General features: G+C 39.3%; 2 protein-coding genes across 3 annotated transcripts in view; one reads left to right on the top strand and one right to left on the bottom strand.

Annotated features, from left to right (window-relative positions):
- Positions 1–644: 644 nt before the first annotated feature.
- On the bottom strand, positions 645–5815 carry LDAF1 (lipid droplet assembly factor 1). 2 transcript variants are annotated; one of them, XM_082292413.1, is made up of 5 exons: positions 5665–5815; positions 4284–4418; positions 3199–3367; positions 2664–2802; positions 645–1524 (listed from the first exon to the last, which is right to left on the bottom strand). In XM_082292413.1, exons 2-5 carry the CDS (start codon positions 4353–4355, stop codon positions 1434–1436), a joined length of 471 nt encoding a protein of 156 aa, XP_082148539.1. In that variant the 5' UTR covers positions 4356–4418; positions 5665–5815; the 3' UTR covers positions 645–1433. The 2 variants fall into 2 exon arrangements, with proteins under 2 accessions (XP_082148539.1, XP_082148538.1); XM_082292412.1 differs by lacking the exon at positions 5665–5815 and adding an exon at positions 5401–5516.
- Positions 5816–8579: 2764 nt separating this feature from the next.
- The window catches only part of DNAH3 (dynein axonemal heavy chain 3), a 53759-nt gene continuing 38104 nt past the window's right edge, over positions 8580–24234 (top strand). Inside the window, exons 1-19 of the mRNA XM_082292456.1 lie at positions 8580–8716; positions 10257–10370; positions 11168–11372; positions 11754–11787; positions 12293–12473; positions 12988–13177; positions 13647–13842; positions 14813–14938; positions 15662–15857; positions 17073–17252; positions 17623–17759; positions 17917–18022; positions 18587–18765; positions 19059–19243; positions 20532–20655; positions 21228–21384; positions 23138–23282; positions 23564–23775; positions 24035–24126. Of these exons, the coding sequence (XP_082148582.1) occupies positions 10281–10370; positions 11168–11372; positions 11754–11787; positions 12293–12473; positions 12988–13177; positions 13647–13842; positions 14813–14938; positions 15662–15857; positions 17073–17252; positions 17623–17759; positions 17917–18022; positions 18587–18765; positions 19059–19243; positions 20532–20655; positions 21228–21384; positions 23138–23282; positions 23564–23775; positions 24035–24126 (2735 nt within the window). The 5' untranslated portion in view covers positions 8580–8716; positions 10257–10280. The remainder of the gene's footprint in view (positions 8717–10256; positions 10371–11167; positions 11373–11753; positions 11788–12292; positions 12474–12987; positions 13178–13646; positions 13843–14812; positions 14939–15661; positions 15858–17072; positions 17253–17622; positions 17760–17916; positions 18023–18586; positions 18766–19058; positions 19244–20531; positions 20656–21227; positions 21385–23137; positions 23283–23563; positions 23776–24034; positions 24127–24234) is intronic.

The raw sequence follows: 24234 nt of genomic DNA, 5'->3' as shown, positions 1-24234 counted from the left end.
CTGAATTAACTTATTTTAGAGTCTGCTGATGTTAAGTAATGCCTCTTCCCTTCAGCAGAAGATAAGGGCATAAAGGAAATTCAGGAAGAAGGATTCAGCTGTGTATGCATGTATAAGTTGTGCTATAAAGGTTTTGAGTGTTGTTACTTTAGACAGGTCTAAGGGCTTTATTGCTCTGTCTTTGGAGGTGCCCCCTGGAAAGCCCTTGCAAGCAGCCTTGCCTGAGGGAAGGCTGGTTATTCGGCTTTGTAATGTTTGCTGAATTAATGTGCCATTAAAATAAAGGGCTCCTGGAAGTCTTCTGGGGATTATTTCACTCTACAGCTCAAGTGTGGGGCCAGCTCAGCCTGAGGGCTGAAGCTATTTACCACCACTACTGTGTGGAGCACATTACAGCTCAGGTAGGCTTTGTGTCTGTAGGCTTGTTCACACAAAACTAAGTAAAAACTAATTTAGACCTTAGACACCTGCATTTCCTTTAGAGGCATGAGAAGGTGAGTAATCTTCAGTTTTTGGCTCAGCAATGTTTGCCCTATAAAATCCTTTAATCAAGGAGGAAAACTCAGCTCCAAATGTAGCCTTCCTAAAAGGAGATGTGAAAAAATTGTTTTTACTGTAGAATAAAACAGACTAATAAGACAATCTGGTTAAACAAACAGCACTTTATTAAACTAATATAGTTAGATACCTTCTTAATGCTTAAAAATAAAATAGCACTTGCAAAAATGAATAAAGTTTAAACAACATACACAAAGGTACAACTTGAAAAGCAAACCAGGCAATTTAAATACCTAAACAAATAGGAAAAAATGCAAGAACTAAGCATCCCCCTGATATGACAGAGAAATCAGAATAAGGAAAATATCCCTTTGCAATAACGTAACATCTAAGGGTAGATAAAAGCTTAGACTGTGACTTAACATATAACAAACCCACTTTTCCCTGCATAATAAATATAAAGCATTGGCAGGGGCTACCCATACTATTTTAACAGAGGTTGTTAAGGCTAACAAATAGTTTTCCACATTCAAAACATGTTTCTACTGTTCTGAACTTTGGCACTTCTGTATCAAAATGACCACTGCTATGTACTAAGCAGAGTATGTTCAGAACTCCAGTATCTGAGAAATCAAATACCTCCCTCCCCTTTCTGTCCACCTGCTTGCCACTGACTCAACAGTTACTAACAATTATTATTGCATCCCTTTACCAAACTCTATGGAACATTCCATCATGCACATACACTTACTATTGCAATGCACTGCTGCTTGCTGGTTATTCTTAACATCCCTTTAACAGTGCTAGTGTAAGGTGTATATTGGTTTTTCTCAGTTTCCAGCAGTACACAATGGTTCAATGCTCAAGGAGTAAACAATTACATAGCAAAGGCTGGAATTGTACAGCTAAGTGCCTATGAAGTGGGAGAAACCCACTTATTCACTCTTTGCAGCATTGGCAGAAAGATCCAAGCCAGGCTTCTTCTGTGGCAAGCTTCCATTAACATCTGGCTTCCTTATCTGATCCCTGTAGACATGAGAAAAGAATGGTTTTATAGGCTGTTCTTCTCTGAGATTATTGTCCTTTAACTTTTTGCTCAAAAAAGCTGAGCACTGTGAGATGTCCCAGACAGGTTTGTATCTGCTGCTGGTCTACCTAAGCTTCTTTCAAAAGACAGAGGAACACAAAAATAGATGGTATTATCTGTTTTACCATCAAAGCTGTAGGTCAACAGGGCTGGTGTGCAGGTTGGGTTGTGTGCTTGGATATGCTATGGAAAATGGAAGTCTTCTGGAACTGGTGGGCAATGTTGTGGACCTGGCAGCATGCTTTTGTCCCCCTGGTGCCATCTCAGGCAGCTTTGTGTGTCCTTGAGAGCCGTGCAAACACAGCTGTGCTGAAGAAGCAAACTGAGAAAATCTAGAAGGGAGCAGCTGCAGTTTTTCTCCTTGCTCTTCCCTCTACCTCAGTGATTACTGTGGTTCCTTCCCTGGCAGATATTTCAGGGGGCCACAGGTGGCACTCCAGCACAGCCTGCTGCTGCCTCCTGCTCCCAGCTGCCTGGCTGAGGCAATGCTGACTGAAATAGACCCCAAAGTCCTGGGAGGCACAACTGGCACCCTGCACCTACAAAACTATCCTACAACCCCTGCTCTTTCTATTTTGACCATACTGTCCCTTTTACATACTCCTCTGCCTATCCCAAATCTACAACTGATTTTGGTGCCTTACTCTACAAATGCAGGTAAGCAGAGATAGCTGGGTCATCATGAAGGAAAAACTGTAAAACATTCATCCCCTACACAAAATTCAACTTGGCAATGGGTTTTAATGACATTTAAAGCAACACATTGGAGTGAGACAAAGTTGTATTTTACTGCCTGATGTCATGTTGTGTTAGCACATTCACATTTAAAGACCATTTATATTTCCTCCTTCCCAACTAGGAAAAAGGGCATGTATTAACACTCATTAGAATAGCTACTGATGACCAGACACCTGTATGCTGCGTATTAAGCCACAAAGGTAGCCCAAGATTCAAAGCATTCAAGAGCCAGTGTTAAACTAAGCAACAGTGGCTCATTTAGAAAAAAATGAAGCAATGAATGCAATAGTACAGTTGCAGAGTTTGAAATCCAAGCATGGATCAAGACATCCATACTCACCTTGATGCACACCAGTAGTTGACCAGAGTTGAAAGTGCAACGTAAGAAACACTCAGCACTCCAGAAACTCCCAGGGACAGTGCTCCCAGGCCACACAGCACACAGAGAAGGGCTATGCCACCTATGGCTATGACAACACCTAATAAAACAACAACAGTCTGTTATTTAAAAAAGTCTATGTACAAATTAGAAGAGCTGATATTCTACCACAACCCCAATCTCAAACCATTTGGGAAAACAATCCTCCTCAATCATCTGGCTAACTTCTATAAAAGCTATGCATGCTCAAGATAACTGGTTTAGGCATATCCTGGTGGCTGAGATTAGAAAGGAAGATAGGATTTCCCCTCTATAGACTACACTTAATCAGATTACTATTCTTCTATTAAGAGTTTTACTACTGCTGAGACCTGAGGACTACACACAGAAATCCTCAATTGCTTAGACTCAGACTTCCAGAGGGAAGAAGAGAAAAGGAAAAGATAACGTGCCTTAAAAGGGAATAGCTAAGTACACACATGAATGCATACAGTACCTTCCATGACTATCACACCAATACAGGCCATTACAGCTGTTGTAACAACAAAAACCAGGAAAAATGCAACGGGAATAGCTGACACTGCAACAAACATCAGGAGTGATAAGGCAACAAAAGGATGGTCATCTAAATATTGGCCAACGCGGGAATTCATAAAGGCAACAACCTGCAGATGAAAGAAAAACATTTCAGACTTTTTTTCTCTCTTGTCACAGATGCCTTTCACAGATCACTGCCACTGCAGTGAACTACAGGTAGGATAGCTCTTTTGCCAGTCTACAACTGGAATAGGGAGCAGCTGTTGCCTCTTTGTTTCAAAAGCATGGGGACTTGCTGCAAATTTAGATAACTTCAGAGCAAATATAATTCTACCAACATGTTTCTCTTGGACTCCCCAGTTCTATTCTTGCACAAATTATAAAAAACAACAAATCCGCAAAAAACCCAATCTGAAAACAAGTAAAAAAATAAGTCAGTCTAGCTGCAATTTTCACTGGAGTCTCTGCAACCATTGTTTTGAACTATTTGAGAACTCTATTTGTTAATTTAAAAAATCTGCAACATTTAAAAATTATCAGCTTTTCTTTTATCCATGGCTTAGTAATATCTGCAACCTGCTCACCTGTTGAATCTAAGTACAGTGCAGGCATGTCTGTATCAGAGAGTTGTTAAGAATTTAATAATGCTACTAGTAAAAAAAAAAATCTTTTTACAGAGGCAGTCATAGCTATACTCTGGAATTTTACTGCAGTAGTTTCCCTTCCCTTAAGGAAACATGTATCCTAGTTTTGGTATTTTATCGATAAGGAAATGTATTGTAGTTTAGTTATTTTTATAGCAGTACAACCATTTCACTAAAATGCCACTCTATCGTCTCAAAGGGTTATGCCAGTAAAACACAAAAATGCAGAACCAGGCCTCCCTTTTTCTTGACTGAAGGCATGGGAGGACAGGCCTTCCCATAGGCCTCACAGCATTCACTTCAAAAATAGGGAGCGCATTTAAATAAATCAGGGTATGTTATCCTGATAGCTATGAAAGGAGCAGCATTATAAATATATAAAATTACAATCCAGACCCACATTTGCGTTGCTGTGGATGGTCTGTATCACGGAGTGCCAATGCTTCTGTAGTTCCTGCATTTCTTTAGACATGTTATTAATCCTCAGGCCCGACCTCTTCTGAACAGCCAGTTCTCACTCAGCCATCCACTTTCCCTTAAAATTAAGGTACAGTTAATAACAGGCTCATACAGATGCTTTTTGAAAATTAAATTTTTTTTTTTGTGTAAAGAGAGAATGCAGGTTTCAGATGAACTGATACACAATCTAAAACATTACTTTTACAAAGACACATCTAATGTAGGCTTGTCCCTGCAAGCTCTTCTGGAACTCCCAAAGCCACCTAGCAAGATACAGGTGACTCTCACCTTCTTCCTTCATAACATTAACCCTGTGCTTACCTGTCAGGGTATTCAATTACCAGTAAAAACACCACTTCTAACTACCTGCATGGACAATTTGTTGCTATTGATGCTGGAAACCGGTAACACACTAATGACACTTAGTTCTGTGAGCATCCTTGTGCTCAGCATTGAAAGCGTATCTCATACAGCTTCAAAACTCTCCATGTAAAGCCAAAATGCTTCCAGATGCTCTAACATATTCAATTATGGCAGTTTAAGAGAAACCTCAGTGCAGCAATCTCCCTGACAATGTCCAGCTGTTGCTGCCGGGGGACCCTTACGAGGGGCAGGTTAGAGGAGGCATTTTCCTGTTTGCGAGGCCGAGCAGCCAGGGTGCCAGTGTCCCTGCTGTGCCTCTCCTCAGCACTCGGCGCTGTCACACGCAGCGGTCGAGCCTTCGCTGCCGGCAGCGCTGGGCAGGAGCTGCCCGCGGGGCGCGCCCGAGCCCGGGCGTTACCTCGGCCACCGCCCGCGGCCTGCACCGGGCACCCAGAACCGCAGAACCGCGGCCAGGGCACCGCCACCACCCCCCTTCTAATCACCGCTGCAGCCACCCGCACTAATCAGCGCCCCGGGCGGACAGCGGCACCCCGGCGTGTGTCCCCCGGAGGTAAGGGGGGACACGGCCCCGCTCCCGCGGGGCTACCGGGCCGCGGCCCTCCCGCTGAGCCGGGCGGTGCCGGAGCCCGGGCTGGCGGAGCGGTGCCGGGCGGCCCCGGGAAGGTCCCGCTCACCTGCGGCTGCCGCCCCCCGCGCCGCGGCCCCGCTCGGCCGCTCCCCCCGGCTGCCGGGCCTGCCGGGCTGCGGGAGCGCCGCCGCCGCCCTCTCGCCGCTGTCTCCTCCCCGCGGGGCCGGGCAGGGCCCGCCTGGCGCGGCCGTGGGAGGGCAGAGCGAGGGGCCGGTTTCCAAAGGCCGCCGGGGCTGGGTGGTGGCGGCCGCTGCCCCTCTGGTGTCCTTTCGCGTCCCCCTCGCTGTCCTGCCCTTCAGCCCGGCCCTACCTCAGCCGCTCGGTCCGGGCACCCTCATGAGTGTCCTAGAGATTTGTGTTGCTTTAGGACACGCAGCCTGGAGCTTTTTGGAACGGAGGACGGAAGATGAGGGTATCTGCGGCCGCTGTGGAGGCGTGCGGAGGCTCGCTCGGCCCCAGGAGGCGGTGGGCACCGCGCCTCACGGCTCCGGTGCCAGCAATCGCTCCGTGGGTGTCTGCAATGCCAGCATCCCCGGGCTGCGAGGCAGCGGAGGCAGCTCGAGTGGGCTGGGAGTGTTCAGTCACGCCGTGAGGAGCGGTGGAGCGGCTGCTGTGAAACGCCTCAGCTGGCACAGCCGCCTTCCCCCGTCACGGGTTGTTGTTCCCACACGTTTCCACCTTGTCCTGCTGCCTCCAGGTGTTTTGGTGCCCACGTAGCAAACCTGTTCGGGGAGATGTGCCGTGTGAGGAGAAATTACTGTAGGAATTTAGCTGGGTTTTCGGCAAAAGCAGTGCGTCCTACAGTGTCTGAGCATTTGGCTGGGACTGTTCTCAGCAGTGATGCTCGGTGCGGTTGTCGCACGATGGTTTGGCCTGGCTGTTCTCCAGATCCATCATCGTGGTGTTAACATGCAAGCGTGAGGCTTCAGTGAATTCCCAGCTTCTGCTACACGGAATTTTTCGTGCTGTAAATTGCAATCAGAAATGAGTTCAATATTCATGTTTCTCACGGCTGCTTTGATCATTTAATTGGTGCCACCTATAAGAGTATTACAAAACTGAATGTTAACGGTTTCATGATTTTTTTTTTAAAGGCAACAAAATAAATAGCATGTTCAATTTGTAAATTAATGCAAAAAGAGGTTTTATGAAGTATGGAGGGTTTAACATATCAGACTGTTGGAGCTCTGTGTCTTTGAAGTGCTTATTTCAATGATCTCTGCAGATACAAGGATTTGTGTAGACAGAGGGAGTAAGATTTGTATATTAACACATATTTGGACAGTGGGGTCTAAAAGCCCAGCACAAGATACCTGCAAGAAGAGGATGGTCCGGGCAAATGTATTTTGCTTGAACTCTTAAAGTGCTTAATCTCTCATATTATTAAAGTGCATAGTGTATTGATATTCCTGGTACACTAGGGTGTATTGTAATAAGTTTGAATTTGTTGTGTTTGTATCCTTTTTGAAAAAGTAAGTGTAGGGAAAACTAACTGGCAGAATTACAGTGTGACATAATCCAGTGATAATGGCACTATAAAGTTTAATGGAGTCACTGAGTTTAAAGTATACTGGAGATTTTAAATTTCTGGCTGTTTTCAAGCATGCCATAGCTGTGGTTTTGAAGATAGTCTTGTACTTCTTAGTAAATTATTTTCTTGCTATGCATAATTAGCTCTTCTGCTAAAAATTCATATGTAATCTTCCACTATACAAAATAACTGGTTTTAATGTTTTTCAAGCAGCACAAATAATTTATTCAACTTCGAAGGGCACACATATATGAGCATCTGAGTTGATGTGCAGAGAGGAACAGTAGTTACTCTTAACTGCTGCTTAATTGAGCTTGTCTTCATGCCAGTGTCAGCTCCAATTAGCAGGAAAATACCCATGTTGCAAACCAGCACTGAAATATTTGGAGAGTTACAGCACACGTTAGCCAAGCAATTACCAGCACCAGCAGTGCTGCTTCTGTACCCGGCACTGCTGGCCTGTGTTTAAAGAACAGTGGCCAACAACAGTGTTCCACTTGTAGATGGTTTAAGGACAAGGTATAAGGAAAACTCTGCTGTTAACTCAGGGATATCAGCCATTCTCACAGCTCACAGAAAACTGGATGACAAGTAGCTAAGATGATGGGGAAGGGTTTAAAATGGAACTCTTGCTGTGTTGGAGAACGTGTCCAAGGCCCCTCTTGAGCATAGCTGTTAAGAGACTTTGCTAGATTTCATATTGGATGGTTGTAATTCTCATTTGTGGAGGAATGTGATGGAAGGCTCTTTCAGGACGTAGTGATGACTGAGTGGGAGGCAAATGCATGCAGGCTTAGAGGAACTGGGAGTATCTCACCTGCTGTGTTCAGCTCTTCAGGGAGTTTGATTCTGAATGGTGGAAAAGTCGTGGAGGTGTTTGGATTCAAGATTTTGAATCTTGAATATTTTTTTCCAAATCTTCTTAAGAAAATTTGGGTTTATAGACCCTTTACTGCTCTGGGAGCTTTGTGCAGTGCTTTCATTCAAAAGTTAGAATATCTCAGGGATCTCAGGACTACATTTTTCATAACTTTCAGAGGCAAAAGGAGCCTGTACAATTCCTCGTTGGTTCCACAACTGAATCTCCTTGATCACAGCTTGGCACAACACTGAAAGGGGCTGTTTCCTCTTTGCTGGGGGAGGAGAGGGAGGAGGGAATTCTGTCTCCAAGCACCAGCTATGCTGTAACTGGGGCAACCAAGCTGAGGACTGAAAGGCAGTGTCAGAGAAGTTCACCAAGCTGCAGCAGGCAGAGGGACTGGTACCAAGAGTGCCTGCAGGTAGTACCTGCCCTTACCCTGCTCACCTGTGCTTCCTGTGGATGTGTGAGGCATGCTGGGCATCTCTCTCTTTCTCTTTCCCCGTTCCTTTTGACATGGGCTTATTCTCCTTGGCAATTAATGTGTGGTTCTGCTGTAAACCACAGCTGGGGGGCCCAGAGTCCCTGGGAACAGGGAGGAAACTGGTTTTGGAGAAAGCTGAAAGGGCCGGATGGAAGAAAGTCTTACTTGAAGGACATCTGGGGGGAGTTAGAAAGATTAAGGTGAAAAGTGAGCTTGAGAGGAATGAAGAAAAAAGATCATGGAGGTTTGGTGGGAGAGAAAGCTTCCTGTTTTAAACAGGGAATGGAAGAGCTGGGATTTTTCTTCTTCCTGGCAGCTGGGATAGAAGCTGATTGACACCTTGTGTAGTACCTGAAATGAGTCTCTCATTCTTTTTCAGTGCATGTACCAACAAGGATGTTCACACTGCTGGGGAGGCCTAAAGAATTCTTAGCAAACAAAAAAAGCAAAGCAAAACAAAGCCAACGCAGAGCCCAAGTCTCCTGAGGGTAAGTTACTTCTGCAGCGACTGTGAAAGATCAATAACTTTGTGAAAACTTCAGATGAAATTGGCCATTACTGGTGGTTAGTGGTTTGGCATTGGAAGAACTCTTATTAAAAGACACATGTTCTTGTTGAATATTCTTTGGACTTAATCCTTTATAATGTACTTCTTTTAAAGGATTTCTTTGTGCAAATATTTAGGTGTTTGAAAGGTTAGTTGGCATGTAAGTCAGGAGCTGTTTCAGGATGAACAATGGCTTTTTTAATGACTCTTGTACCTCTAAGAATGAATTAGTGGATGTCCTAATAAACTGTATCATTTATTCATTTTTAAAGTACCCTAAGGCCCAATCCTTTAGTCATTAATCAAGAGGAATTCATACTCTCTTCAATAAGTTATGTCTGGCAGTGATAATGTCTTTATTTCTCTGTGCTTGTGTGTGCAGGCATGCTGGGGAATACCAAGGAAGTAAATCAAATCAGTCCTTTCTCAAATTTTATTTCTAAATGGGCTCTACTTTGATATTGATGAGGGCACAGTTTTGTCTGCTAGAAAACTAGATTCCAGCAGCCTAATTTTTCAGTGATATATCAGAAAGCAATAACCATGTGCTAAAATTATGGGGGAAAAAAAGATTATATCATTTAAAAACGTAATTATATTGGGCAATAACTTCCTCTTTTAAGGTGATTTAACTCACTTGTGTTTGGATACAACACCCTTCCACCTCCTTTTTCTCATAGTGTCACTATGTATTCAGGAATTTGTTCCTTGTGAATTTGCTCAACAAATTTGATTTAGGAAACTCAGACTGTGGGTGAGGCTTTGGCCTACACTAAGGAAAGCTGTCATTCAAAAGCATCTTAAAACACTGTGAGGCTAAATAATTCTGAGAAAATATCCTGACAGAACTTTGTATGGAGTCCTGGAAGGCCATCTCAAAGTATTATCACCTTGAAGAGGTGGAACATAATCCTAAAACATATTGGATATCCTGACATTTGTTGTAAAACACTTTGCAGAGTACTTGTGAGCAGTTCGTTCTTCCAGCAGCATCCTGGCAGTAGCTTCTCCTGGAACTGAGTCATTACAGACATGAAAAAAATGTAGTGGGTCTTTTTTTCATCCCCAGTAAAGTGGTTCACACAACTTGGACTGTTTCACTGTCATTTTGGCAGTCTAGTAGGATTTAATATTCTAATATCCAGAGTTTATACCATTAAAAATTCTATGTGGAGTTTTTAGTATCACTTAAAATATTCAAAAAATTTTAATCGTTTTCAGGGATATAACAATAAGGATTTTTTTGGTTTTTTTTTAACTGACATTTACTGGTATTTAGAGGTTTTATCAAATGACTGCAAAAAACATGTTTTGCTGAGGAACCCACCCCAAAGAACGGCTGTTTCCTTAAAATTTGAAAAGTTGCAATATGTAATTTTCAACTTGTAATGAAAACTGAGGGACTCTTCCTTCTTCATGAATCTTTTTTGAAACAGAGTATTTCATAAACATCTTTGAAGTTGTTTTTCATTTCTCTCCAGTCACAAACCAATTCCACGCGCAATATGAGTCGTCCAAAACGGTCACCGAAATTACCATTCCTACACACACCTGCACCTGCTTCTGCTTCAGATGCACCTTCAGACCTGCATGAGGTATGTGCTGTCAGGGTATGCACACATTCCATGGGCTGGCAAATTCCCATTCCTTGCAATGTGGTTTAGTGGCCATGGTGGTACTGGGTCAAAGGTTGGACTTGGTGGCCTTGGAGGTCTTTTCCAACCTTAATCATTCAGTGGTTCCGAGCACATTCATGATTGCACCTCATGTACTTTTATCTCTGAGGGTGTTTTGAGACCTGCATCTCATTTGCCTGTGAGCTATCTAAGTAAAGTTTAGACATCAGGACTGATGAAAAGTCCATCAATAGATACCAAGTCACCTGAGAAAACATGGAATGAACAGACAGAAGAAATGCATTACAAATCCTTACTGATGTGAGAGAAAGACAAGAGCTGAATTTGTCAACTTGTACTATTGTTCAACTATTACAAGGATTGAGTGTTAAAAGTAGACAGGCCATTGGCAAAGGCATGAGAAATAGGAATTTTCTAAATCTAAGCAAATATAAGGAGAACAAAAGAAGCAAGATAGAGATGTGGGGGAGTAGAAAGAATGAGATAATGTACTGTCTTCACTTATTTATAAAAAATACCTTGATTATGCAAAAAAAAAAAAAAAAAAAGCCTGAGTGTTACTGAAGTGTTGTGTAAAATTATCCTTATAAATGTGCAGAGCATTGTGATCTAAAAATAGGTTAGTGGTCAAATGTATGTCAGACCTATGTATTTTCTTTTTATACTAATTGAGGTTTAATCCTGTTCTAGCCCTAAGAAGTCTTTTTAAATTACTGTGCTGTGTAAAACTTTTGCTTTTATTTTTCCAATTTCAGCTTCTCCGTGAGAAAAGCTGTTATCCTCCTTTGATGCAAGAGTCATCATGGACTTTGGCAGCTCCATTCAAGGAACAGAAACACTACCGAAACCCAAGTGACTCCATAGCTAATAACTACACTCTTACTGCACAGGATTTAAAATTGAAAAATATGCAAAAATTCAAGTCATTTTCAGTGATAGAGTTATCACAGGCTTCACCGTGTATCCATATTTGAACGTGTTTATAAGTTTAGGCTTGCTTGTTCTATGCATTTTTATCTCTAATTCTTTATCTGTGAAAGTGTCATCCCTGGAAGAAATCACTTATCCCTAGTAAGCACTTACAAGCTTGTCACCTCAGAGTCAGTACAGACAAATTTGCCCAAGCATGCATAACTTCAATAAATGAAAGGCCAGTTTCAGATTAACTAGTTAGGTTCATCCCTCCAAATAATCATGTGCAGTGCTTCTCTGTGATGTTGTATTTTTTTTTTCTTATTTCATTATCTGATTAATTATCTTAGCTCTGTTTTTCCCCAATATGAAATAATATCTTCTTGAACAATATTTCTGTATGTGATTTTTCTTAACTGGTATTGAAAGCTGCTAGGAGAAAGCGGCGCTGGAGTTCTGACAGGTAACGTAATGAAATGTTGTAAAGGTACAGATTATTGCAGTCATTCTAGTTTGAGTTGTGATTTTATATTTCTTTCTACTTGAATGCTGTGTTAAGCATCCAAGCATGAAATAAATGTTAAGTCCCTACAAAAAATATATGTGCATCAATACTGGCTTTGGTGCCACAAGATTTTGGTGAGATAATCACATGAAAGTACATGGAGATCTTGGGCAACCTAAATAACTGTGCTAGTAGGTTTGACTCTGGTAGAACTGCTCATAAAATACTGCTTGTCTGAGAGATACTGGGCAGTTGTAAGGTTTGCATGATTGCATCCTTTATGTTAAAGTAGTATATTGTATTATACAATTTTAATGAGAGTTTTTTTATTGAATATTTGAAGTACTTCCATAGGTCATACTTGTCCTCAGTGCAGCACAAGTCGTTTATATAATCCTTGTCACCTGTCCTTAAACATTACTGCTTCTTTATTCACTAAACTTTTATTCCTTTTTTTCAAAAGTACTTTGTTAAAGAGTTTGAAACCCATTTCACTGAGTGTACCTGCTCATACACCAGAACTGCATGTCATAAATTACACAGACAACCAGCCACTGACTCCAGAAGAACAATTTGCTCTCATGGATTTACATGAGAAGGACATAAGTAAGCGAGAAAAGCCACCTTCAAGTGATGATATAGAGGTATTTCTAGAATTTCTTTTTAAGATGGAAGTAGCAGCAGTAATCATCTGCAATGTATCTGGAAATTGTTTACTAAAAAGTAGCTGAGAAAAGCAGGCAGTACACGAGGATTAGGAATGTAAATATTCAATATAGCAAAGTGCTGTTAAATGTTATCAACTCCTTTCTCATTTGTTTATAGCTACTCTGATTTTTGTTGTAAAGCGTTTGCAAGTTAAGTGTCTTCCCAAATTCTTAACCTCTCATGTTGTTCTCTAGTACTTTTTTGATCAGTAATTTAATATGCTGCACTGGGTTCTAGTGGTCTATATGCTTACATCAACACAGATGGAAGTATTGTAAAGATGTCAGTGCTTTAAAAGGAACAGACATAGATAGCCAAAATCCATTATATTCCAACACCTTTCAATTACAGAAAAGGCTCAAGTGATAGAAAAGCTGAAAGCACTTTGTAGTAATTAATTACCTGTCAGAAAATTCATGCAGTAACTGTAATCTTTTAAACTTTTTTTAGCGGTACTGTCACTACATCTACAATGGAGTGCAGGAAGACATGCTGGCACCTCAGGATAAGGAAGTGGTGAATAAAATTTTAAAACATATTCCAACTCACATTCTTCCTAGCCCAGAGCTGGAGAAATTCCTTGCAGGTTTAAAAGAAGAGATTAAGACAGACTATCGTATCGGCCTCATGAAAGGCATTGGTAAGACTCACAATCTCCGGGTGGTTCCAAGTATGTGGACATTTCCTGCACTTTGAAAGCAAGTCCCCATTCTATTCTTAGCATCTGTGGAGAATTCCTTTGGGGTCAGTAGAACTACAGTAGATCTCTGAGACAAAATAACCTGTGATCATGCTATGTCATTCCAATTTCAGCAAATATCTACTTCTGAAACCTTACATCCCATCATCCCATCAAGAATGAAAAATTGTTTCTCCTGCCTCCCATTTTTAGAATCAGGACCAATTCTCTTATTTTTTTTTTTTCTGAAATAATTTTAGAGTAAAATTTGTAATTTGGTTATTGTGCTGTATTCTATGCTAAAAACATACAAGTAACTATGACTATGTTAGTTTTAAATGTGCAGACTTCTACAGCTTCCTGAACTATGAAGATACAGTGATTTTGGCTATACATGCAGTCTCACCTTGATACATATGATTTGTTCTAGTTGATTATGTCTTGTTGGATCCAGCTGAGAGGAGGAGACTCTCTATTCGAAATACCCCACGCCCTTTTCCCCGGAGAATTGTCTGTGCACCAGTCCCATGGCACAGCTCTTACAAAGAAACAAAAAGCTGGAACGAAAGGAATCTGTTCATAGTGAATTCATTGATGCCCACTTTGCAAGAGCTCTGGCTTTCTCAGTAAGATGGCTTGTTCATAGGACCTTAATGCAATTCAGCATGTTTTTATTTAATGATTTGGTTAGAGAGTGCATCTGCTGACTTCTCAACATATGCTACAGAGATCCTGGGAAAGCCGCTAGAAAGAGTGGCAAAAGATGTCTGTTTTCTAAATAATTCTAATTTTTCTGAGCCTCTAAGAATTTCAGCATGAAATTATTGTTTCCTGCCGTCTCTGAATGAACATGTGTTACATGTCCATGGTGAAAAAATGGATAAATTAATGCTGTGAAAAGATCATGCCCTTTGTTAAAAGATGCTATGCCTAAATTAAGATTCAATGCTCTAGTAAATGGTGATTTGGAATTTGCATCCTGGTTGTTGATATGAACAACATTAACTCTTAAAACTGAGTATCTCTCAAGTGTCTGTAGTTGAATTTTGCCCTGGGGACATTTGAAAATTAAGATGTGTAATCTTAGGAAGTTAAATATGGTAGTTAGTAATTCTGAGAGCTGGTTTTGCATTTAAGAAACATTTGCAGGCATTTAAGCTCGTATGTTACAGACTGTGATATATGCCATGCTGCTGAAATTTCATTTTTTTCCCCATAGAGTAGTCAGGATAGCTACTTATTAATATGGAATAGAAGCAGCAGGTGTCATTCTGTATGTTCTTTAATGACTGGATACACTAATGAATCTTGGAAAAGGACAAGACAATTTTAGCAAAGAATTAAGAGTTTGAAATACAGCAAGTACAAATAAAATGTGATAGCATTTGTTTGTTGTTGTTGATAGATGTTTGTTGATAGCAGAAACCCAATCAGAAGTGCACTTATTGGACAGCTTAGCAATGGAATGATATTTATAAATGAAATTATATTTTTAGTGTTTATGATACATTTGAAGCCTTCCTGACTATATTTCATGGATTTTTTTTTTTTTTTAAACAGTATTCTGTAAAGAACTCCTCTGTTTCCCTGCCCTAGGTACAGCCATCTCCGGTTTGTTCGCACTGCAGAGGTGCTTTGTGGAAACCTGCCACTGCTGCCTGCCGAGTTTAAGGCCATCGTTCGAAGGCACTGTGTGGAAGCTCGTGATATCCTTCAGAACAAGTCAGTGCCAGCTGTGGTAGCTGTAGATAAATAGAGTATTTTAGGGTCTGACTGACATGAAGGCCCCTTTTAAAAACAGACCTTAGGCTGAGATGACACTAGGCCCAGCCACAAGGCTGCCAAAACAAAGGGTGAATAGCCCTGAGCGGAATAAACATCTGGATACTGTCAGAGCCTTTGGAACTGCAACAGTGCTCGTACAAGAACAAATGGTAATAAACTATGAATAAACGTAGACAGGAAATCCAGAGGTTTCTAACCATGACAGAAGTGGAGTCTATATCTGTAAAAATGGTGATGGAAATTTCCTTTTTTATTATGGAAATCAGTCAATTTAAGAAAGAGATGATACGAGGCACATGATAGAAGGTGTTTGCACTCTGCCACCTGAGATATCTTCCAAACTTGTTTCTTGTTTAATGCTAATAATTGAATATTGTTTCATCGTCAATAAAACAATATAATTGACTATTATTTTGTCTATTACTATTAATTTAAACTAATCATAGTGGTCCATTGTAACAAGTATCCTTAGATTTAAAACTCAGGTTTCTCTAAGTCCTGGAAGGTACAGTTTTGTTTGATATCTAGTTGTCAATTGTCTTCTAACCCTTTGGATTTTATTCATTCTTTGGGTAATTTCTGAGCTTAGATTTCATTGCAAGGAGCAAAGTAAGACTAACAAGCCTTTAAACACTTTGTCTCCATATTATTTCATTGTAGGTGGATCCCATCTTGTGCATCTGTTTTCATTGATCAGGGTAATAAGTGGCTTCATTTTGCTCCTGAAAAGGACTCTGATTCCTCGGAGAAAGTTGAAAGCTATTTCAGTTCTGTGGCAAGTCTAATGTCCTTACAATTGCGTGAGATGGTTATTAACTCCTTAGAAGATCTTCTTGCACTTTTTATGATCCACAAGGTATGTGCTGTCAAGTATATCTACAGTTTTCTGTCTTACTTGGAGATCATTTGTATAGCCATAAAATCTAGTGCTCTTTGAAGGCTAAAATGTCCCAAATGGCTCTTGCCTCCATAAAAAATGGCTGTATCCTTTGAAGACTTGTGTATACTCAGTGGATTTTTTTCACTGTCAAGAATTGCTTACTTGAATGATCACTTGGGAGGTCTAGGGTTACAAGTAACAGTTTATATGAGCTCAACTCGATCTTGAGTGAGCGTGCATTTATTTTATTTTATTTTTATTTTTCTTGGTCTTAATGAGGCAAGACAGTTACAGTACTTCTCTGAAAGCACATCAATAATCCCCTTTGAAGTCAAAAGTGTGCACAGTCGTGTGTAATCCTTGCAGAGGTGATCTATGTGTGTGGTGTCCCTGTCTATACCCGATGAGTGCCCTGTATTATTTCAAGTAATATATAGGATTATAATAATAAGCATTACACCATGGGAGTTTTTACCACTGTTTTGGCTACCATAAAGCTGCTTCTTTGGTGAAAGGTTCACCCAGGACCTACCTTGATAAGACAAAATGAATAAATGTGGCAGGTTAATACTGCATTGCAGAGGATCACACTTAGTGCAATGTACTGTCAGACCTTGCCACTAAGCCTTGCATCTGGATGATGATTGTGTTGCTGATGGTTGGGTTTTAAAATTTTTTTTTTGGTTTTGTCTTGTGGGTTGGTTTGGGTGTGCTCTTTTATTTGTTTTGTTTTGGTTTTTGGTTTTTTTTAAATTATACCATCTACATTGTGAGTCTAGTCATGCATTAGGACTCTGTTATTGTAAAGGCAATTTGGGGGTAGCGCAGTTCTTACTGACCGAACAAGACAATTAAAACTAGATTCTAAATTTTATTTCAGATAGATAGCATAGATTAATTTTTTTAGGAATTTTGTTCAGTACAATAATTAGTGCTTTACTTCTGTTACTTAAGAGAAAAATCAAGGCAATTAGGCTTAAATCCAGTTTCTTAATTCCAGCTTCTATAGATTGATTTAGGAGACAACACCATAATATCTTGTTTGGAACATCAGGTTTTGTATAAAAAACAGGGGAGATGATCTCACTGGTGTTGTGTGGTAAGGATGTTTGGGGAGTTTGAACAGTTTAGAAATGATTATTCTTATAGCTCATTTCTTTGTTCTGTAAATTTTTCCTTCTTTCCCCTAAGGATGGAAATGATTTTAAAGAACCGTATCGAGGAGTGCAGTTCTTCCTGTCTCAGGTACTCACAGTCAAACTCCGTGTGGAAGAACCTGATATTGTCTTTGAGCCACCTTTGAGAGCATGTTGGGATTTAATCAGTCATTGCTTCCATGAGATCCTGAAGAGTGCTGAGGAACTCCCAAAGGTACTGGATAAGTTATAGCTGCATACAAAATACAATATTAATAAAAACTATCTATAATATAAGAAGTTATGAATGAGGCTGAAGACTGACAAATAGAAGACAGATAAGGATTGTGGATCATGAACTGTGTGAACTTTTTGATTATAGAAGATACTTTTCAGATTCAAGTTATATTGAAGGTGTGATTTTCATATTGTTTTCACAAGCAAACTGTGTGAGTAACCAAGTGTTAATTATGGATCAGAGCCTTTTCACATTGCACTGTTTTTACCAAATTATGATTTTTTAATGTGGTGGGTGAATGGGTAATAGAATACCTTATTTTTGCTATTCTGTGTCTTATTACAGTATTTGTAATGATTTCCTTTAGGTAGAAAAACTTCTATTTCCGAAATTACAAAGACATGATCTCACTCTTAATACAGTCAAACCACATGAATCATTGTTTTCAGAGTATATAAACAAACTTGAGAAGATCTTTGAAAGCAACATACTTGGTCCAAAGAAGTAAGTTTTGGCTGGTAACGCCGTTGCCCTTCCAAACCCTCAGTTTCATAACACTGTCCATCTGACTGAAGAGACAGTTTGGGTGTATTTGTTTCTTTCTATAGATAAACTTGGCATTGGAAACTTATGTTTGTTTTTGTGGTCTTCTGTGTTTAAGGTATTTAAATGTGTACAGGAAGTACAGCAATCTTTTGAACAACAATTCACGGCAAGATGTCACAAATTTCTTGGCTAAAAGTCCTTCTTTAGATGCTTTAACTGAGGTAATGTGTTACTGACAACTGCAGCATGTTCATACAGCAGCTAACACATCACAATGACTTCCTAATTTATTGCCTAATGAACAAGTCACTTATTTTACCCTTGGGAATACCAGGGAGTGCTCAATTTACATAGCCCCTTACTGAGGGGCTGCTGTGCAAAGGTAGGAGGAGGTTTCTTTATGACCTTCTTCTATGAGTTTTGTTGTTCTTTCTCAGCAGAAAGGCTGCCCAGAGTGTTTGGTCAGTCTGCAGCTTGCTTGTCTTTTCAATATCTTGTCCTCAGTCAGCCTTGTCTACTCTTCTCCTTGCATCCCTGAGTTAGCATATGGCTAAATGCTTCCTTAGGCAGCTTGGGGTCTTCCCTACTGTGGAAAATTACTATGCAAAGCTTTCAGCCCTGGAATCTGTGGATAGGAGCAGAGATCTGGAAAGATAAAAATTAGTCTTCCTTCTTCTGTTTGGAATAAATGATCCAATTTGATGGATGGCAACTATTAGTTGTGTCAGATTTTTCAGCTGTGGACTTTTAGGAAAAATAACAGATGTATTATTTTCTGGTTTTAGAAGATTGACAGCTTCACAGAACTGAAAAAAGAGATTGCTTCTATGGATGTCACTGTTCCTCTGGCCATGTTCTGTCTGGATGCTCTACAACTGAATGAGGAACTCTGCAATCGGACCCAAAATCTCAAAGACACATTGATTGAATTTGAAGTGATGGAAAATAGAGAGTTAAACCAAAGGTACCTGTTGTTTGTGTGGATGGTTATTGCTGTCTGCCTGGATTGATGCTGTATATCTGTGGATGAGATACTTTTATTCATCTGCTGGGTTTTCTAGTGCTGACTGGACAAGTGCAAGAAGGCCAGCCTGGCTGAACAGGGAGCTTTGGCTACAACTCACAAAAAGGAAAAAAAATAATTCAATTTATGAAGAAATTTAATATATTTGTTTCAAAGACAAAATCAATTTACCAGATCTTGCATCTCTCTTCACTTACAATCCCAGTGATTTGCCTATTCTCTTTTTGTTGTAGAATTTGTGATGAGTATAACTTCATTGCAAAGAGAATGAGCGAGGTGCCTCAGAACACTGAACAGCTGGTGGAGTATGAGGCATTCTTAAAGAAATCCAGTGAAGTTACTGTTATTAAACTGAATAAGGAGCTCATCAAAGCAGCACACAGACTGCAAATCCTCATGGACTATGCTGATCTCTCTCGTATGTCGAACTACAGAATGTAACATTTCCATATGAGAATATTTATATAGATAATGGGCTCTGCATGCCTAAATGTTGCATCTTCTAGGATGCTAATGGAAAATTCCAAAAGAGACAGAAGGGAAATAAAAAGAATTCAATAGATGCCAAAATGTACCAGTGCAGCAAGGAACAGTGGAGAAATGGCACACAGCATAGTCAGGGCTTTTTAATGTGTTTTAAGTATTATCAAGTCAATGTCATGTAATCTGGCCAAATGATGTTACAGCTGTATGTTAATAAATAAAAATTCTCCAGAGAAAAGCCATCCAAAAAGCCTCTATGACAGCATGTCAAAGTGTGAGAACTTGCATCTCTGCAGCTGAGGATTAGATCAAAGCATGCCTTTTGTTGTTTTGCTGTCATGGTTTGCTGTTCTTAGTTAGTACAAAGGCTGTTCTCTAAGACTGAAGTTACTTTTAGTTTGCATTTTTATTCAAAGCAAAAATGTAGTTCCCAGATGCAGTCTGTTATTGCTGCACCTAAAAAGAAGGGCAGTTATATGAATGCAAACCTATTTTAGTGTCAGGATGATACTTTTTCCTTAAGCAGAATACACTCTTGGATCAGAAAGTGATAGAAATAACAAGGGTATGTCATGTTTATTAGACTTAATTTATGATAAAAATTAGGATGCCTATGGAAGCCAGGACAATTTTCTGTCACATTTTGGACTGGAGTGTTTGCAATTGCAGTATTTCATAATTACATATTCTCTGTAGCTGGGTTTATAAGCATGTGTCCTACATCAGTTGTAATAAGCTAAGTGCACTGAACAAACAGACAAATATGAAGATGGAGATGCCTGCTCATCTTGTAGTTGTGATGCTCTAGCTTTTGTGAATAATTCAGCATTTACAGATTGAGGACTAGAAACGATTTAAACATTTATCCATCATATGTAGGTATAATATACACTTAGTTGGGAGTGGTCTGTCACTGTGTGTAGTTGAATGGAACTGATATTATGGAATAGCTGTTCTTACTAACTGTCTCTGCCTAACTAACATCTTAATTAGAGAAGTTCACATTCTTAACTTGTTTTTACAGTTTTGCCATCAATTAGAATTGTTTCAGGAAAGAGTTTCTTTGCAGTGAAGATAATTCAGCCACCAGCTTCTTTGTTTATTCCTAAACATAGTTTAACTATTTTTCTTGTTGGTAGCCATTCTAATGTATAATAACCATTCTATTAATTCATTAGTTAAAAGGTATTTTCTTAAAGATGGCTATATATTTTTTATTTTAGATGATGACATAAACCTGAATAGCACAGTTTTCCATTGGCCTGATGAGATTACGAAAATATTTGAAAGCAGTAAAAATATGTTGACTGACAGGAGGATTCAGGTAGAGAGGGCGTTGATTGAAAGGTATGGTGTTAAGTAATTTTTTTTTCACTGGGTATTTTTAAAGAACAGAAAAATCTCACTATCAGTTGAAGGGAGATAATGTCGAAGAAGGAAAACTCAGAAGGAAGCTGAGAAAGTAAGGAATAAACCTAGTTTACAGTATTATGGATATTTCTGAAAAACACTGTTGATGAGGGTTGATTAGAGTATCTCTCTACTTAAATAGCTCTGAAAGGAGGAGTGGAGGATTGGTCCAGAATATTCATAATTTTATGTTGTTATATTGGTTAGTACAGCATTACACGTAGTTTTGTTACATTGTTTTCATTTTTCCTTTATTTTCTCCAGGTAGTAAAGGTAGCAAATGTAAGTAAAGTAAATAATTTGTGAGCTTTGAAAATGAGTCTTGAATTCCAATCTGTGAACTGCACAGTATTGATAGAACTGATTAGTGAGCTTTCACTGGCATCTGTGTTTACACTCGTGCTGAGATCAGATTTCATGTGACAGTGCCTGTTGTAATTAATAAAATAACTGAAACCTGAAAAGGAATGAAACACAATATCATATTACCTTAGCTATCTTTACCTCAGGTGTTCTCAGTTTAAGAAAACTCTTGAACTTTATAATAAAGAGCTAGAAAGCTTCAAAAGGCGTGGAGATATCGTGACCGTGGAAGAATTGAGGAAGAATGCTGGGAAATTTGAAGAGTTAAATAAGAATATAGATAATGCACTAACAGAATTTGAGGTTAGTATTTATTAATCAAGTGTGGAGTGGGTTACAATGTGCTGGATGACCAAAAGTTTGGTTCCTGAACCTGATTTTTTTTTTCGGGGTTCTGACCGTGTATTGTTAAGGTGGCTTTAAAATTTTCAGATGCACAAAGATGTGGCAAATATCTTCTTGTTCCTGTATGCTGATTTGTCCCAGCTACTGAGTTGAAGAGCAAATTTTTTGCGAAATAAATGTCAGGGAGTTTTTAAAATTGAAATACTGAATTTCAGTGTTTCCAAGCAGTCAGTAGTAGCAAGATGCTATCTACAGAAAACAGTTCTTCTGGCAGAGTTGGCAGAGGCAGAATGTGAGGGAGCTGGCATTTTCCCTGAATCGTGGTTTGTGCACTGGAGGTCTGTTTTCAGTCCCTCTGCTTGTTTTCTAATTAAACCCAAATGTTTTTCAACTGCTTGTATAATTTCCATTTAATGCTGATAGGCATTAAATATACATTTTAACACAACAGGAATTTCAAATGCTAGGAAACAAACTGAAGGCCAAGATCCCTAGATTCTATTCAGGGCTCTCCATCCAATCTCCTGTATCATTTTAAGTTGAACAGTTTGTCTTAGCTGTGACTCTGCTGGGAAATGAGAAGAGTTGTCTTTGAGAGATCTCACAGGCATTGTGAGGCTTAATCAAGCTTCTAAATCACAGTGAGACAATAAGATTTCTCCATATATGAAGCCTTAGGGGTCAAGATTTTAATTAAGTCAAAAGAAAAAATGGAACCAATTAAATGAGTTTAGAATTTAGATAAATTGGTAGTCCTACACATCAATACTATTAATCAGATTTAAAGGCATCTAGTATATTTAATTAGTGTGAGTTAACATCACTGATGTGCTGTTATAGGTAGATCAGAACAAGTAATTAAGCCTAAGTTTCTTAATACATGATCACGAGAGATGTAGCCACACAATTTCAATGATGTGACAATTAGCTCAGTGAATACATGAATTTAAGTATTATCTTGGAATATGAATCTTTAATATTTTTTCTGCCTGCAGCTCATATTGAATGATTACAAGTTTGATGGAAGGCCTGTTGGCATTATGAAAGCACAAACTCAGGACTCAATCTGAATTCAGTGTCTGCATTTCAGACAGCATTTCTCTGGGCTTCACCTCCCTACCTGTAAAATGAAGAAGACAATACTTTTTTTAAATCTAAATCTTTGCACATTAGTTTTTACTGTAAAATCTTTTGGACAAAGACAATGCCTTACCATGGATAAGCAGAGCAATTAACACCTGTTTTGGTGGGAGCTCCCAGATAATTCTGTAAAAGAAAAAAACCTAATCACAAGTTTAAAAAAATTCCAGCAAGCCTCTCTAACTGAGGAGCTTACATTCACATTTCACAGTGGATTGGAAACTTGTGAGCCTTGTTTTTACTGAATGCCATGGTACATTATGTTATTCTAAAATGGATTTGGATTTTTAAAATTATTTGAGGAGGAAAAGATGCCCACAAATGCTGGGTTAACAGTTGGACTTGATGAACTTAGTATCGTTTAGGTTGGAATACACCTCTATGATTGCATGAAATAACCAGGGGAAGAACACCATTTACCTGATGTACCTAAAATCCATAGGCTTATATCTACAGATCTGTCTGGCTTCAAGACATGTAAAATAATTGTGTTCAATATTATCTGTTTAAAAGTTTAAACAACAATAGGAATTTTTGATGGAAATAATATACATTTTTGTTTCCTCTAAAGGCTATTAATTTTGAGGAAGATTTGCTTGAGCGGGAGAAGAGTCAATTTCCTCTACTGCAATCTATAATTGCAACCAAAGAACCCTTTGAGCAGCTTTGGGTAACAGCATATAGCTTCCATACCAAATCTGAGGAATGGATGAATGGTGAGGCTTTGATGCTCATTTGATGAAACATGTTATTTACACTTAATTAATTAGAAGCTGAAAGTGTTGATCAGTGGTGAGAAAATAATTTTTAAGAAATAAATGCTGTGAAGCAGTGTGAAATAGAGTTACTGACTTGGATTTTGCATTAAGATAATTTTTTGTAACACAGTTGATTTTCAGTTAGAGGACAATGATTAAAAATAGCTGTCATTAAACCACCCTGGGAATCTCCTTTGTGCTGATGTGCCTGCTGCACTTTTTTATGCTGTTGTATTCAGGACCTCTTCAGCAACTGAATGCTGATGAAATTAGTGAAGAAGTTGGAAATATGTGGAGGACCATGTACAAGCTCAGTAAGAGCTTCCCAGATGTGCCCGTGCCCAGGCGCATGGCAGAATCCATGAAATACAAGCTTGATAAATTTAAACAGCATCTTCCTGTCCTGTCAATTGCCTGCAATCGTGGAATGAAGGAGAGACACTGGGAGCAGGTACTTCAAACTCTGCTTTAACTGTGGAAATATTCTGCCACAGAAACTGACAGTCCAATATCTTTTATCCTGTGGCATGATAGATCCAGTTCTGAAATTTGTAACACCACAGGCAGAAGCTTCTTTAAATTAATAATTTATGGCAGAAAAGCAAATTAGGTTGTTCGCTAATACTTCATTAGAACTTGTTGCTTGCTGTTTGAAAGGATTTCACAAAAAAGCATCTTGATAATAGATGTATTTCTTACTTTATTTTCAGATTAGTCAAATTGTAGGATGCGAGATCAAACCGGATGCAAATACTAACCTTAAAAACATATTGGACTGTGGACTCTCAAAATTTATTGAACAGTAAGAAGCTTAATCTAGTCTCATTTTTTAGATATTGAATTTCATAGGTCAGATATCAAATATTAGTTCTTTTGGGGTTTTGTGTGCTGTTAGAACATGCTGTAAAAT

The sequence above is a fragment of the Coloeus monedula genome (genome assembly GCF_965178545.1).
Source record: "Coloeus monedula genome assembly, chromosome: 16".
NCBI lineage: Eukaryota > Metazoa > Chordata > Aves > Passeriformes > Corvidae > Coloeus > Coloeus monedula.
Note: the sequence above shows the minus strand (reverse complement) of the source record. Positions and strands in the feature narration are given on the sequence as shown.

Coding starts and splice junctions, on each gene's coding strand:
- LDAF1 (XM_082292413.1), bottom strand. CDS start 4,355: ATGTCTAAAGAAATGCAGGAACTACAGAAGCATTGGCACTCCGTGATA. Junction 3,368..4,283: donor CCATCCACAGCAACGCAAAT/GTGGGTCTGGAT, acceptor TTTCATCTGCAG/GTTGTTGCCTTTATGAATTC. Junction 1,525..2,663: donor AACTACTGGTGTGCATCAAG/GTGAGTATGGAT, acceptor TCATGTCTACAG/GGATCAGATAAGGAAGCCAG.